General features: G+C 28.2%; 1 protein-coding gene across 2 annotated transcripts in view; it reads left to right on the top strand.

Annotated features, from left to right (window-relative positions):
- Positions 1-16,877, top strand: part of LOC135951934 (fibronectin type-III domain-containing protein 3A-like) — a 387,209-nt gene that overhangs the window by 346,129 nt on the left and 24,203 nt on the right. For both annotated transcript variants that reach the window (XM_065501687.1, XM_065501688.1), the window contains exon 3: positions 13,234-13,424. In XM_065501687.1, the coding sequence (XP_065357759.1) occupies positions 13,234-13,424 (191 nt within the window). The remainder of the gene's footprint in view (positions 1-13,233; positions 13,425-16,877) is intronic.

The raw sequence follows: 16,877 nt of genomic DNA, 5'->3' as shown, positions 1-16,877 counted from the left end.
CCACAATGAGAACATGAAATAATTCACCGTTATTCTGGGAAGCGAGTTTGCCAATAGTCCAAAAAAATATATATTATTCCAAAAATGATAGTGTACTTCAAAGTACTTTTCTGGTCAAATTATGTTTTGTTTCCATTTGGTAAGCTTATTATTATTATGGTACTTATAAGTACCGTCGGACGAACAAAGGGTTAAATAGGTTTGTAAAAAAGAATTTTTAACCAAAAATGTTTTGTTCACAAATTTTTTTTTAAATTTGTTTTTAATAATACTAATATTTTTAAATAAGTTTCCGAATATAGCACTCTACCTAAATTTTTCTTATTTTCTTTAACAAACTTTTTTATTATAACTTCCAAAAAGACAAATTCCCCTAAGTATGCAATCAAACATATTTTTAACTCACTTCCTTAATTTTGCAAAAATAAAATGTTTTTATATCATAACAAAACTTACCATTGACTTATATATTTCACAAAATAATACATATTTGTTTATATTTTTATTGCTTATTTCTTTATCTAAAAAATATAAAATTCTACCTAAAACTATGCTGTAATTTAATTTGAAAATTTTATTTAATATTATTTATTTTAATATTTAAAACAAATCACTTATTTGGCAAATTTTCAATTATAACAGTAAATAATTGTATTTGGAACAAATTATAAATAAAAAAAAAAATAATAGTAATAAAATCTTAAATATCCTTAAGACCCACAAGGATTTAACCTAAAGGGAAATGCTATACATACATTGATACATTACAAATATTTATACTTATTAGAATTCTGCTAGATTTTGTTATAAATACATATATGTATGTATGTATATGTAATATGTATTTTTAGAGAAAATATTTGTCTACTTAAAATTTAAATATTTTAATAATCGTACATGGATACTAGTAGTGCTTGCAATTATTCATATCTATGCATGTGCTATTATAACCCTATATGTATGCTAAACTTTTATTGATATGTTTTATTACATGTCTGTCTGCCTGGTTGTGCATGCTTTATATTATTTACGAGTGTGTTGCAGTTTTAGTAGTTTTTGGAACTGAAGTCTATATTAAAATAACAAACAATACATTTACAGTTTTTGTTTATATACAAAATATTTGTTAGAATTTAAAGATTTGTTTGCATGGGAAAGAAAGCAAATATATATATTGACATAAGTACTTAATACTAAAAATTTATACACATACGTACATTGATACTTTTCAGCGGGAAAAAAATTCTAGGGCTTCACTTTGTAGGCCTTCTAATAGCTGTTTATACATTCTAACAGATCAGTCATTAAAAATTGCAATGCAAAATAAGGTCTAATCATGATTGGTTTTGCAATTACTCCCATCTGTCGTCTCTCTATAACAGCGAAATGCAAACTCACACCACTACAGTTTTTAGATATTGTAGTTGTATGAGTTGAGTATTATTCTCTGGCAAAAACAAAAACAAATATAATGAAATAATGAAATAAACAAGCATAAACGCGTAACACAACCTGCTTCTATCAATACTCATGCGAGACTGACACTGTTTTTATACAATGTGTGTGTTTGCGTACATGTGAAAACAAAAACAAGAGAGCTCATTTGAGAGCTCACTGCATTTCGCTGCTCTATAATTAATACAATTTATTTTGCTCTACAGGGCCCAAAATCTTTTAAAAAGTTTTGTATTCTATAAAATTGTATTCTGTCAAGTTCGCGGAAGTAGTTTTTTATATAAATTATCACACGTGATTCTTTAAAGTCCATTATTTAGGCTTTATGCAGAATTCAATACGAATATTTACCCAATAACCCTCTTTAAAGGCCTGCTTTAGGCTACCTTCAATTAGAAATTTTCAGTCCTTCTAATTGAAGTTATTATGTAGACATTCATTGAGGAGACCTGAGCCTTATAGTCCTTCAACAGAACACCTTCTAATATGCCTTCTTCAGTAGGCCTTCTATCAGCACTCTAACAGAAGTGAATATGCGCAAGGCCTTGGCTCCCAAAGACACCGTGTAAAATTTAAACGATTTTGTTCTTGTCTCTGCCAATTAAGGCCTTTAGGAAGGCCTTTCTACCGCCTCTTTTTCCCGCTGGATTATTTTAAGTTAAATTTTAAATAAAAATACTAGATCCTTTGCCATATACCAGAGTAAAATACAGTTTGTATGAAAAAATATTTTTCAAAATATTCTTATGCAGTAATAAATTTATCTTTATATACTTGTATATAAATACATATCCATGTAAATATATTTAAATCTACATACATGTATATTTAAATATATAAGAGTAATGTACACATTTGAAAAGATTAAAGTAAAATTTATGTATAATTATCGAGTGCAATGTGTTAACAAAAAATTTGTTTGCTTTTATATGTTTCATTTTTTATTATTTTGCAAACCCCTTTTGCCAAAACTCTTGTGGGCCGATGCTTTTGATTACTTTTTATCTTCATTTTCTCAGATAATCATTTATTTGGTGAGTTTATCTGGCTGCAATATTTCTTATTTAAAATATTTATTTATTTGGGGATTATGTTGCATACTTTTAGGGTAAATATCGATTTTAATTACTTTACACTATAGTTTTGGGAAAATAATATCATTTATAGATTGTTTTTAGTCTACAGAGAGAGAATCACAAACATTCTGATCTGTTACCCAAAAATTACACAATATTGTTACGTTTTTACCATTTAAAAAACTGTGATTTATTGCCTTTAAATAAACCGCATACTTTTGATTGCAAATAAAAGCAGTTTAAAATTTGTAACAACTATTTATTTATTCAAATGTACAACAACAGAATTAAATAGTCACTCAGTGTTTTTATACACGTTCATAAATTCGCAATAATACACACACTTTATAATGTACAAGTATACACTGGCAATGCAGTTGTGTCTTTACTTAACGATGCTTGAAATTAGATTCCCTCGTTTAGTGTTCTCACGGCCAATTTATATAATACAGTGTTTACCATCTAGAAAGCTCTATTTCTACAATGATCTTCAAACTAGAATATTCGAAATCTAGAGCTTTCAATGTTAATCATTTATCATTGAATGTTACCATACTTACAAAAAACGCTCAACTCAAAGCTTTTATTCAATGTTGTATGTTCCACAGCTATGTTAAAGTTTGGGAAGCACTTAAAAACCAGCCGGTTAAATCGGGATTAACAATATATGGCGTATCTTTTGAACGCGACTTTTGTTTTTAATAACTGAAAATTATTTTTGAAGGATTCATATCTGTCATTTATTCTCACTTAGTTATTGAACATTATAGTGTAAACAACAAAGTTTTTTTTGCTTCGAAAATGTCGAATTTTGTGCTAACCCAACTGTCATATGCAGGAAGTTTTCATTTACTTCTTTAAATTGAAAAAAAAATGCCGCTGCAGCACACCGATTGCTCACCGAAGCTTATGGTGATTGTGTTCCATCGGTCTCAACAAGATGGGTTGTGCGGTTCAGAAGGTGATTTTGACACGGAATACAAATATCGTCCAGACCAGCCAACAAAGTTTGAAGAACAAGAATTGGAGGCATTAATCCATGAAGATTATTGTCAAACGCAACAGGAGCTTGCAGAATCATTGGGAATTCATCCAAAAGCAGGGCAATTATCCATGGCGCTAAGGTAATGCTCTGTATTTGGTGGAAGCAAAAGGGTTCTATCTATTATGAGCTGCTGAAATCTGGCCTGAACATCAAATGGAACCTGTATCGAACGTTACTGATTCGTTTAAAACGAGCATTTGCTGAAAAACGCACAGAATATGCGACCAGACATGAAACCGTTATACTCCATCATAACAATGCTCGGTCAAAAACTATTTAGAATGAAGTGATTGGGAAGTTTTGCCTATTTGTTTCGATCGATACAGAACGCTCTCTCTGGAATACACCCTCACTTTGTAACAGAGTATCCGACATTGGCTTGATTCGTTCTTGGCCTCTAAAGTTGAACAGTTCTTTTGGCTCTGAATCCATATGTTGCTAGAAATATGGTAAAGGTCATAGCAAGGAATTGCTAATACTTTGAATACATTTATATTGTACAAATGTATAAAAGTTAAAAATTCAAAATAAAAGCACGATCTAGAGATTGAATTCTGATCCCCGATACGAGAGAGTACACAATTTAGAAATCTATCTCTCAGTCATGGGCGACAATATAGACAGAAAACACTCTGCCATTATATGATATCGAGGAGTAACAGTGCACAGTGGGACAAAATCAACATAATTTGGAAATAAATCTGTCATTTCCAACTGGCTGTACAGATTGAGATGAAATTTCACATAGGCGTAGCAAATTAATATTCGATTTTAAGTTTTGACTCTTCACCCCACACATTATTCGGAAGCGGAGCTATGAAGTCCCAAAGTAGGGCATCTCTTGTGATTCGTTTAAAATCAAATATTTTAATATACAAGAGTTGGTCAAATATTCCTTTTGCCTTTTTGATTGAAACACATGTTTTAGGATACAAAATTATTGTATTTTTCATCATAATCTCTATTGAGCTCTATGCACTTTGTCCAACGTTTCTCCAAACCCTTCCAAAAAAACAAGATTTGTCGAGGTCATCCAAATAGGTTTTAATCATTGAAGTCAAATCACTTTCCGCAGAGCCATTTCTTTAGGTTTGGAAACAAAAAATAGTCACTCGGGGCTAAATCCGGAGAATAAGGCAGAAGAGGTAGTATTTCGCGGCCTAATTCGTGGACTTTTGCCATGGAAACTGCACCTTTTGTGCACCCGACTGTGAGCTATGCACAAGTGATTATTCAAAATTAAAACCACTGAGCCATGTGAGATGCCTATGGCTTCCACAATCTGTCATACTTTTAATCTCCATATCGTGATATTTACAATTGTTTAGGGTGCAGAGACCTTAACTGGGCGTCCAGAACCTTCGGCATCTTTCCGTGCTTGTACGGCCATAACGAAATTCAGTAAACTATTTCAATATTGAAATTGATAGTGCAGAGTTCCCATAGCAAAAAATAATGCCAAATAAGCAGACGAAATTCTCTTTTGCTATCAATGGCTGACAAACACTAACTAAATGATGTAGCTTGTTCAGATTGTGACTGCAGTCAACTGATAAAGGCCTGTTGGCAGGAGAAGTTATCAGTTAAGAGCCGGGAAATTCAAAAAGTCGTTGACTTTTTTTGTTAGGGATCGTTCAAATTTTTAAGCTGATGTTTTATTTTTCTCCACTAAATTTCACAGCAGTCTACTGTTGGGAATAAAATTGTAAATTGAAATCTGTATAACAATTACAAAGTATTCATTATGGAATAAGGTTTCTGTTCTTATCTTTATTAAAGCAAAGCATAACTGTAATTATTTTTTTTTAAAAACATACAAACAAATATAAATTCAATAAAGATTTTATTACAGCCTTAAACTATGCAACATAATCCCTTAAAAGCATATATGATTTCTAATAAATGTTAAGCTGCTTTAAAGTAATTTAATTTTTAGTTTTAGGAAAATGAAAAATAAATAATATAGTTATATCTGAATGTGTATTTGCAAACAAATATATATGTATTGTTTTTTAGAAGTTAACAAACTGTAGTGTTAAATACATATGAAATTACTTAAATGAAAAATTTTGCAACAAATTGTGTTGCATACTTTTTTGTTAAAAAAGGGGAGAGGTAAAATCCATAAACAATTTCTAAATTTATCAAAGGTCAACAAAAATAAAATTAAAAAAATTATTTTATTTTTGTTGACCTGTATGGCTTAATATTTCACTATTTTAACATTATTCTGAGCCAATTTTTTTCTAATTTATAAGAAACAATTTTCGATATGACTGTAGATGAAAAAATATTTATAATAAATTGCCTCTATAATACTTTTTTTTCTTCATTTACATAATTGCCTGCTGGAATAGCTTTCATATAACCACTATCAAGTACATATTACAGAATGGAACTTGTCCTACTTTCTTTTTTGTTGGAAATTCCAACCAATCTTATTAAAAACTCTTTAGAGCACTCCTTTAAACTATTTGTTTCTTATAGTTTTGCTCGTCAAACTTAAAGCTGGATAAAAATATATAAAACATTTTTAAAACTTATTTTTCTCAATATTTTACTTTAAACTTTTCCATTTCTTGCACAACAATACTTTTTCTAAGTAAATAGTTATTATAGAAAAAAAATATGAATATGTAATTTAAAAAAAAATAAGAAAAATAAAATATTTGTATACATACTTATTCAATATAATACTTATATTTCGATATTTGTAAAAAAAAAAGTTTTGTTTATGTTGCCTGCTTTGAGGGGCAAATATGTTTAGCAATATAGTGTATGCTTTAAGGAGAATATACTTATATTGTTACAAATATTTATTATATGTATGTTTTGCATAAAGTACTAGTTTAAATACTTAACAAAAGTTTCTTAAATTTTTATAAAATATTTGCTTTTAATAGCATTCTGCTTATACTGTTTTAAATAATAGAACCCTTTTCTTTTCTTGCGGGCGAGAAATTTACATAAATACGGATACTAGAAAAATAAGAAATATACAATATGTTTAAAGAAATATGGAAGAAAAATCTAAGGGGAAATTATTTTTTTGTATATTACAAGTTGTTGCTGCTAACCCACAAAATAAAACTATACAAAAAAATTCTAGCATACATAAAAATTCATGTCAAAAAGTTAAACCGAAAGTATGAAAAATATGTGAATGAATATGTGTGTGTTTGAATACATTTTGCCGCTAAATAATCTCGACTAAGGGTATGTTAATCCTTACATGTATAGAAATGCCACAGCTACCTACACTACAACTAAGACATCCTTATGATCCTTTTCAGCGGATAAAATATGCAGTAAAGTGGCCTTTCTAAAGGCCTTAAGGAGACCTGCAGCGAACTCCACAACATAAAGTTTTATTTGATTTTGTACCATAAATCCAGAATTTATGTAACGATTTATAATAATGAATTATATTATAGAGAGATAACATGTTTGATTTTTAAATAAAAATTTGTTAAACCTAAGTGGAATGAATATCGGAACTTATAGACAGTTCTCTCAGAAGGCCTACATTGAGAAGCCCTAGCAATTTTTCCTGCTGAGTTAATATATTTATATATTAATACATGTGTGTGTGGAAATTTCTATATACATGTATGTGTGTTAATAAATTTAGGTGTGCATGTGTAGCATTATATTAACTTGACATTTTTGTTAACAACATATTTTTCATATACTTTTTTTTTTCTTCTATTTTTTTGGTTTTTATTTAGTTTACATTGGTGTTAGTTAGTGTCGCTCGGTGTTAGTGTTATTTAAGATTTCAATTTATTCTTGTTTGTTTTATTTTTTTTCATCTTCTCGCTTCATAAAAGCATTTAAAAGTGTTAGATATTTTAGCTTAAGCGAATTTGAATATACTCTTTTTATAATTTGTTTTTGTTTACATAACCTTCAATCTTAAGCGCCTTATAATAGGCAGTAGTTTTTTTCTTGTTTTCTTTAAAAGAGTTTTTAGGGATGGGGTTTAAGAAATTTGTGTTGTAGTTATTATAACCTGTTCTTCATTTTATTATTATTTAAAGAAATTTAAACATTTACTGCTATTAAAGGTACTACTTGTATTAATAGAAAATGTATTTCAAAATCCTTTTTATAAAGATTTCAATAAATTTGCTTAGATGTATTTAAATAAAATGTTGATGCTTATTTTTCACTCCGAAAGAAATATGTCAAAAACCTTGATCTCAGAATTTCTTTTTAATGAGTGGAAATAAAATGAAGTTATTATGACTGAAATCAATGCTGTAAGTAAATGAAAAGGATCCTTGTTTGGTGTTTAATATCTCTGTTTAATAGAGTAACTTTCTGGCTTACAAATAAGGCGAGGTACTTCAAATTGATCGATAACTGTTGCTCTAATGGCTGGATGGCGAAATTATATTCGGACATGCATAATCGTCATAAAGACGATTATGCATGTCCGAAATGAAGCTTGAGCTCTATAAAATAAAATCATTTTTGTACAGAATCATTGCTTGCGATGAAAAATGGATCCATTACGAAATCCTTAAAGAACGTATGTGAGCCCGAATCGACACCAAGGTCAAATATCCATGGCGTTAAGAGAATGATTACGCTCTGTAAAGAAAATCAAGTTTTTTACTAAAATCGACGCTGTGTACTAAAAACTAAGTTTTGTACTAAAAACTAAGTTTTGTACTAAAAATTACTTTTTGTACTAAAAACTACGTTTTATACTAAAAACTAAGTTTTGTACTAAAAACAATGTTTTGTACTAAAAACTACTTTTTTTACTAAAAACTTAATTTTGTACTAAAAACCTTATTTTTGTACTGAAAACAACATTTTGCACTAAAAGCTACGTTTTGTACTAAATACTTCGTTTACGTTTGTACTAAAAACTATGTTTCGTACTAAAAACTACGTTTTGTACTAAAAACTACGTTTTGTACTAAAAACTTAATTTTGTACTAAAAACTACGTTTTGTACTAAAAACTACTTTTTGTAATAAAAACTACTTTTTGTAATAAAAACTACGTTTTGTAATAAAAACTACGTTTTGTACTAAAAACTAAGTTTTGTACTAAAAACTTCTTTTTGTACTAAAAACTACGTTTTGTACTAAAAACCACATTTGGTACTAAAAACTACGTTTTGTACTAAAAACTTAATTTTGTACCAAATCTTGTTCTAAAATCCATATTTATACTAATTTTTAAAAATAATGGATTTTCTTGAAAAGTCTGAAACTTTTTATTGATATAAAGTGGCGTCTGTACTGAGGCCTAACAGTCGAATGAGTTATATTTTAATTAAAATTAACGTACTCATCCGTCTTGGTATATAAATGTCCAAGCACTTCTTTTTTCTAACCTCAATATATTTGCTTTGAATAAAGTTTTTAGACCCCGTTATTAGCTCTTATTATGCTTTTCGTTCCAAAATCAGTTGCTGGTCCATAGTTAGATAACTGCATGTAATATTGATACACATAATCCATTCATGATTTATACATCAGTATGTCCAATATAGTCCAACATAGATGGCTAATTAAAATCCACAAAATCGGACCACAAACAGCTGAGATATAAGCAAAAAACCGCGACTACCTTGATTTATTCACCAATTTCTCACCAAAATTTGTTTTTCAATCAGTATTCGGCATAAAAAGAACATGACACATGATTGATAAAAACATATAATGAACTCTCTATCTATGTTGAAATCTGATAGTATTGTTTACATTAAAAGTTCCAGAGTATATTTAGAATTATCTGTACTATAATATTCTCAATAAGTTTTGCTTAAAATTCATAACAGTAAGGAAATAGAGCTCATTCGCCTAAAAATTGCCAAATAATTGGTTTTTCTGGAAAATTTCAAAATTTAAATCGCAGGTACGGAAAAACTATAAGAGATATTTTCATAATTTTTTCACATTTTTATTCCCAATTATATTCTTAATAAATCCCAATGAGATGATCAAAAAATTCTGAAATTTATTTAACAAAATTTTTAAAAATTTGAAAATGGAGTTTTGAAACTGCCGTTAAAAAAATTAATTTTTTTGTTCATACCTAAGAATAGGTTAGCGGTATATTACGAAGACAAAAACTCATATACAAGTAAATATGGACATATTTTAAGTAAAAATGAGCTTTAATTTCAATATTTATCAAAATATGTTAATTTTGTTCCTACCTTTCTTATTCTAGTTGCCTGAGACACGTTAATGGCCTGGCGAATTTTTAATAACTTTAAAATTTTTTGACCAATTTCTGTTTTTTATGTCTCATTAGAACGACAATTACGTACACATTTCCATTCTTTTAAATTAAATTGCAAAAGTAATTTTTTAATGACAAAATTTTTACAAAAACTGAAAAAAATGCATTTTTTCCCCTTGTAAATGCATCTCAAAACTTCAGAGGGCTTGCGGCACGTCTTATCCCCAACCGATTTACTTAAAATTTTTTCAGGATGATTTTTTTACTAATGTTCACCAAACTGGAGGGTGAGAATGGCCAAAATCCAACTTTCGTTTATTAAGGGCCACCCTAATGTAGATACTGCTCACTTAGCCTCAAGTGTTTAATATTACAATTAGGTTTAAATTTTTATTAAACAATATTTTAGAAATTCGTCAAAAATGACTTTTATTTTAAGCACACATAATTTGATTCCTTGTACCTCAACAAAAACCCCTTTCTGTATCATTTTAAACAGTTTAAATTTCTTTTAAATTTGTCATAAAATTATGACATGATATCTCTCTAACACATCTGTGTTGCTTATACCGTGTGTGTGGATGTTTTGAAATTGTTTCTTTATTTTCTATACAAAAGTATGTTTTCAAGCTATTCTGTAGTTTTATTTTCCTACTGCTTGGTTTATGAAATACTCGTAAACATATGCAAGTATTTAAAAAGACATTTTGTTGGTGATACATATAGTTTTTCTTCTTTTTTTTTTGAAAAGTGCAGAAAAATATTCGTAGAAAAACTAGAAACTACAAAAATTATGAAACGAGATAAAAATGTTGAACATTTTGAAAATCTCAGTGTAGTGGGAGAGAAACAAATGTTGTGCTAGTTTCTGTGAATATATAATTGTATACTTTAAGGAGTTAAGTTGCTTTACACACACGTCCACATACATGCATACACATGGTTGTACGTGGCAACATACTACACACTAGTTTAGATGGATGGCAGATGGTTAGAAAAGCATAATTAGATAGAAAACTAAAATGAAATAATATGAAAATAAAGAAAGAATCTGCAAACATTGCATTTAATTTCATTTCATTTTATAAAGCATACTTTTTAGGTGATAATAAAATGAATGAAAAGTATATGTAGTATATTGTAATTAGTTGAATGTGACACTTTGAAATTTATATATTTAAAAAATTTAATATGAAAGACTATAGAAGTTAAAATTAATATTAAAAAAATAAATATTTTAAAGAATGAATTTATAATAGAATACTTTCAATAATATCTAAATACACATTTTAGAGCATACTTTTAGGGTTATTAAATTACTAGTGTTCAAAGCTTTTAAATTTGTACCTTTAACTTTGAAAATATAGAAAAAATTAAAAAAAAGTTATTGATTTAACATTCTGAAGGGGTTTAAATATTATCAGCGCAATTATGAATAAAAACTCCCAGGGAATTATTTATTCGTAATTGGGCTGTATTTGTATACCCTCACCATGCGTGGTAATGTGATTTTCATTTACGACTACATACATACATCACTGATTGCTCTGAATTCAAATTTTAAAGCATACTTTTAGGATGTTAAAATTACTAGTGTTCATACCTTTTAAATTTGTAGCTTTACCTTTGAAAATATTGTGGTAATAATGAAAAATTAATTACTTATTATAAAACCTTATACGCTTTCTATAGCTTCATTTACTATTTAAGCTGCTAGAAATTAAAAACTTTAAGTATACTATACATTAAAAACCTTATTTGCATTAGGTAAAGTAAACTATTTTAACATTACATAAAACAGCCACTAATTTCAGCAATAATAAACAAAATCCCTTAAAGTATACTTGTGTTTTAATCACATGAATAATTCAAATTCGTGTGAGCTTTCTTAATACATAGCATACATATGAACATACCTCCGCAAATTGCTTATTGTATAAATAGTATAGTATACTCTAAGGAATTAAACTGTAAACCAAATTGAAGCATATTGCTAGGATATTTCCTTGTTCAAATGCTTTAATCAGTTTTCTGTTTAAAGGTTTCAAATGTAGTGATTAATTTTCAAGACTGTTATAAACATATAGCATATGTAGAGCTCAATTTTAATTAATATTGAAACTCACGTATTAGAGAAAGAAAAGTGTTAAAATCTCTACAAGATAAATTGAATTTTTCAGTAAATATTTTCTTTATTTTTTTTATTTATTTTTCTTGTCACATTTTGTATCCAGTTTAATGTAACTCATGTTTATAAAACATGTTGTATTGGCCAAATGGAATTGAAAAAGATGAAGAAAAGCAAAAAAAAAATCAATAGAGAAGAAGCTGCTTGTGCTTATAAATAATGTTGGACGGGGCAAAAAATGAGTGACAGACATATGAGTTACCAAAAAGCACATGGTTTTTATTTTTTTGTTTTCTTCATCAGATATATTTTTGTTTCTCTTCTATATGTTTTTCTTATTGTCTTCATGCATCCTTAACTCAACACAATACTCTTATATATCATATAGACGTACTTTTACAAGGATATACACATTTAGAAGAGGGAGTTTTATATTTAAGCAGGTTCGAATATTTTCTTTGAATACTTTTTGAGAAATTGTTAAAGTTTATGAGTGAAATCGAAAGTAAATTTATCAAAAAATGTATATAAAATCAAATCAAATTTATTCCGTTTGTAACATATCGAAATATTGGTCGTAGAACCAAAAACTATATAAATCCTGGGACCTCATGAGATTCTAACGTGACCTAGCTGTGTCCGTCCGTCTGTTGAAAACACGATAGGGCCCAAACGAAAGGAGCTAGCTGCCTGAAAATACTCTCTGTTGCTAAGGTTTTTTTGGTATTGAAACTGGGCAATATACATATATCCATGATTTCACCTAGCCTCCATAGACACAAATATGTTGATAAAGCTGCAATCCTGATAAAATTTAATTTAATACAAAACTCCCCTTATAGCCAAGTATTAGATGTAGTTAGTGTGAGTACCATGCTTACACATGAGTGAAACAAACCATTCCAGGATGAACTCAAAACACACATACACTTGGCCAAAAACAACAAACCCTTGATTATTAAAGATTCCAGCATTAAAATCTCAACCCTCAACCCAAATTTTCCCCCCAAAAAAAGAAACATTCATCGTAGGAAAATCATAAGAACACACAAAAGATTGAACAAGAAGGAAAGCTACAAGCAGACAAAAAAAATATAAAAAAAATCAAATGACGCCATAAAGTTGGCTCTTTAGTTATATTTTATAAATTTAATAGATAAATACAAATATACAAAGACATTATATACTTACACACAAAGGCAAACCAAAAAGAAAGACAAAAATTAAAGCTAAAAAGCTTTAACTTTCTTTTCGGACATACTCCAAGTATCTTTTTTTATTATAGCAATTTCAAATGTTTTTCTGTTTTTGTCTCCTTGCAGGTCCTGCAACCGTACAAATGGTTTCACAAAATCGTCCGCCACCACCACCAATGCCGGTACCCGTGCAAGTACCTCAGGGCCAGGTAATGCAGCCATATGTCAATGAAAGTGGCACGTTGACACATGTGGTATTGTCGCCGCAACAATATCAGCAACTACATGCCGGCCAAGGACACATGCATCCGCCATTTGTAAGTTTTATTTAATTTATATAGATTTATTCTTAGTTTTTTTGTATATATGAAATGCTCTATATTGACCACTGTGTTTTAACAAAGGAAATAGTTGAAAATAGTTTTCTTTTGTTGTCAATTTTTTATTTTACATTTTGGCTTTGCCTAGCATTTGTATGAATCATTTGTAAAGAAACAGGACATTTTGTGTGTTTATATAAAGGTTTTTAACCTTGCTGTAATAGATGGTCAAATAGAAAGCATTTAATTATTATAAATTAGCATTCAAAAAGCAATTTTCAAAGGTATAATTATGGTAGGAGGCGTATGAGTAATGAAGAATTAGTTTTGAGTGCTGTACAACTAAACGTATGATTAATATTAATTAGTAATATCAAGTTTATAGCTTAATTTAAAGGGGAGGGCCTAAACAAAATAGTTTATAATTAGGTTTTTGGTAAATATTGTCTACAAATAACATTAAATTCTATTCTTAAACTACTTCATTTTCAATATATGTTTGTATTCCTCAATCAATGAGAAAATATCTATTATTTAAATTTTACTCCAAAAGTAATATGAATCTATGAAAATCTTAGAATATTGTGTTATACAATAAAGCAATAGATTTTCAATCTTCCTTATATATTTAACCACCCAAATGATACACATTGTATATTTCTTAAATAAGTAATTAAAAAGTTAGTTACTAAATCAAATTTATTTCATTTATTTCATTCTTTAATACAAATATTCTTTGATTTTAATTAAAATTGTTTCAAATTTAATATTTTAATGCAAAATTGATATTAAAATATGTGTGTATGATATAGAACTAATTACAAAGGCTTAAATATTTTTAAATTACAAACATATTTTAATCCTTTGGCAAATACTTTTAGCTTTTTTTATGTTTATTTCATTTGTGATACGAGTATATATACATAATGGTCATTAAATATAAATTATGATTTAGTTATTGTAATTAAAATATTGTTAACTGAATGTAAATTTCAAAACGTAAATAATTTTTTAAATATAAAACTTATAACAATTCTGTGCTAGAGTTTAAGGCATTTGTAAGAATAGACCTTTAGTTATTTATATAGTATCAAATTGTTATTATATAAATAAGACAAGGCTTACATATGTTTCATTTTAAATTAAACATCATTTTAGTAGACTTAAAGCATCAAAAGTTATTTAAAATGTTTATTAAACTGTCTATCAATAAGCCTTGAAATATTAATTACTGAGTTATTATAAATGGAAAATTCTTTAAATTTACATTAATTACATAGTTCAGTCAATATTAGTATGCCCTACACTAATAATGTCCTCTTGAAATACAACTAAGTCTAAGTCCAGTGCTATTTCCACAAAAAAATACGAAATGGGTAATAAAAAATGTGTCCCGAAAAAAGGACATATAAGTCAAATATCTTTTAATTTTAATTTAAAAGATCTGTTAAATTTATTGAAATAAGTTCTAAATATAAGCAATATCAATTTTATTATTTCTACTACTTTCTATAGTGTTTTGTTTATGTTTATAAACAAGTTGAGCAAGTAAATATTGATGCACTCTTTCTTCGCTCTCACAACAAACAGTTGGCAATTCATAATGGCATGGACAAATAAATGTAAACAATTACGAAAGGGGGACATGAAGAAAAGAAAGAAGAAGAAATGTATTGTCTTAGAGATAGCAAAAGAAGAAACAAAAGGAAAAATCCAAATCTGCATAAAAAGGAAAAATTGGTTATGGATTTTAATTCACTCAATTTTCAGCCAGCAACACTCCCAAGTTCATTTAGAAATCTGTTACCTACCTAGCCATTTAAATCGATGACTCTGTAGTCCCGGACAGTTGCACATAATGTGCTCTACAGTCTCCAACTGCTCTACATCTCCACACACCCTACAAAAGTCCTGTGTGCTATTATCCCATTTACCTATTAAGGCCCCAATTGAGCAGTGATCGGCTATTACTTCTACCAGAATTCTGAGACTACAACTATCCAACCCAATTAGTGTTTTGGTTGCCTTTGCATCCAGTTTTGGGCAAAATTCCTTGGGCACTTAACAATCCGGGATTGGTTGGTGGAATAACGAAATCTTTCACATATTAGCCTGTAGCAGTGACAAATCGGAGGTCTTAGCCCCGTTCCCTAGTACCCTGGTCCAGATCTGAACATGTCAGACATTTTAAGTTTTAATACTTTTGAGAAATAAGTAGTTTACAACTAATTACATTTATTTATACATAAATACATATAATATTCGATTTATATTTTGATTATGATTTCTAAGCATGATAAATTACGGAAATGAATTAGATAAGTTGTTAAATGGGAATCGTTTTAAACTAGCTTCAATCAATGTTTATATTTTATTAATTATTTTTTCTTGGTACTTGATTCATTACTTACAATAGCTTATTTTCTAAAATATATTTTAATTTTATTTGAAAAATCTATAAAATTTATAAAGTTCCAAACAAAAGTAATATCAATATTTTATTGTTTTGTTTATGTTTAGAAGCAAGTAAATATTGATGCTCTCTCACAACAAACAGTTGGCAACTCATAGTTGCATTGGCCAAATAATTGCAGACATTTATAAATTTAATACTTTTGAGAAATAAGTAGTTTAAAACTAATTTCATTTATTTATAAATGTACATATATAATGTTCGATTTATATTTTCTGATTAATTAGTAAATCAATCATGATTTCCAAGAATGATAAAAGCAGCAAAATAGTATCAATTACAGACTTCAATTTAATATGATATTAAATGGGAATATTTTTAATCAAGCTTCTATGGAGGTTCATCTTCATTTTAGTTTCATTCAAAATTTCCAGTTTATTAAAGAAAATTGTCTTTAATTTTGAAAACGAAACGAAGTGCAAACCAAAGTGATAACAATATGTTAATGTTTCTAAAATAAAATAATGCAATAAGTTGAAAAAGTAAATATTGGCGCTATCTTTCTTCGTTCTCCCAACAGATAGTTGGCAATTCCTAATTACATAAGCCAATGTAAAATTAGTAATTTAAAACTAATTTTATTAATTTTTAAATTCAATTATTGTAAAATTTTCTTATTATTTCTACCTCACATAAACCATTAAAATGCCAACATATTTCCTCATAATCACCCTTTTCTGTTTACCCCACTGTATTAACAAATTTTAATTGTTGCATAGCCAATGCTCTATTTTCTTTACAACATTACTATTTTAATTAAAAGTTTATATTTGTTTATTTATCTTATTATTAAACCAGTTGTGTTGCCAACAGAAGTGCTTAAAATAATTAAGTTATTAAACAATAATTTTGTTATGTTTAACAGTCTTCTGTGTTAAGAGAAATTCTAATGCTTGTAATACAACTATATTTATTTAAGATATTTCAAAATCTTTGTTTAATATATTAATTTTGCTACTTAAGGCTAATAAAATTCG

This window comes from Calliphora vicina, chromosome 2, assembly GCF_958450345.1.
Source record: "Calliphora vicina chromosome 2, idCalVici1.1, whole genome shotgun sequence".
NCBI lineage: Eukaryota > Metazoa > Arthropoda > Insecta > Diptera > Calliphoridae > Calliphora > Calliphora vicina.
The sequence above is the reverse complement of the archived record's forward strand: the minus strand, read 5'-3'. Positions and strand labels throughout refer to the sequence as shown.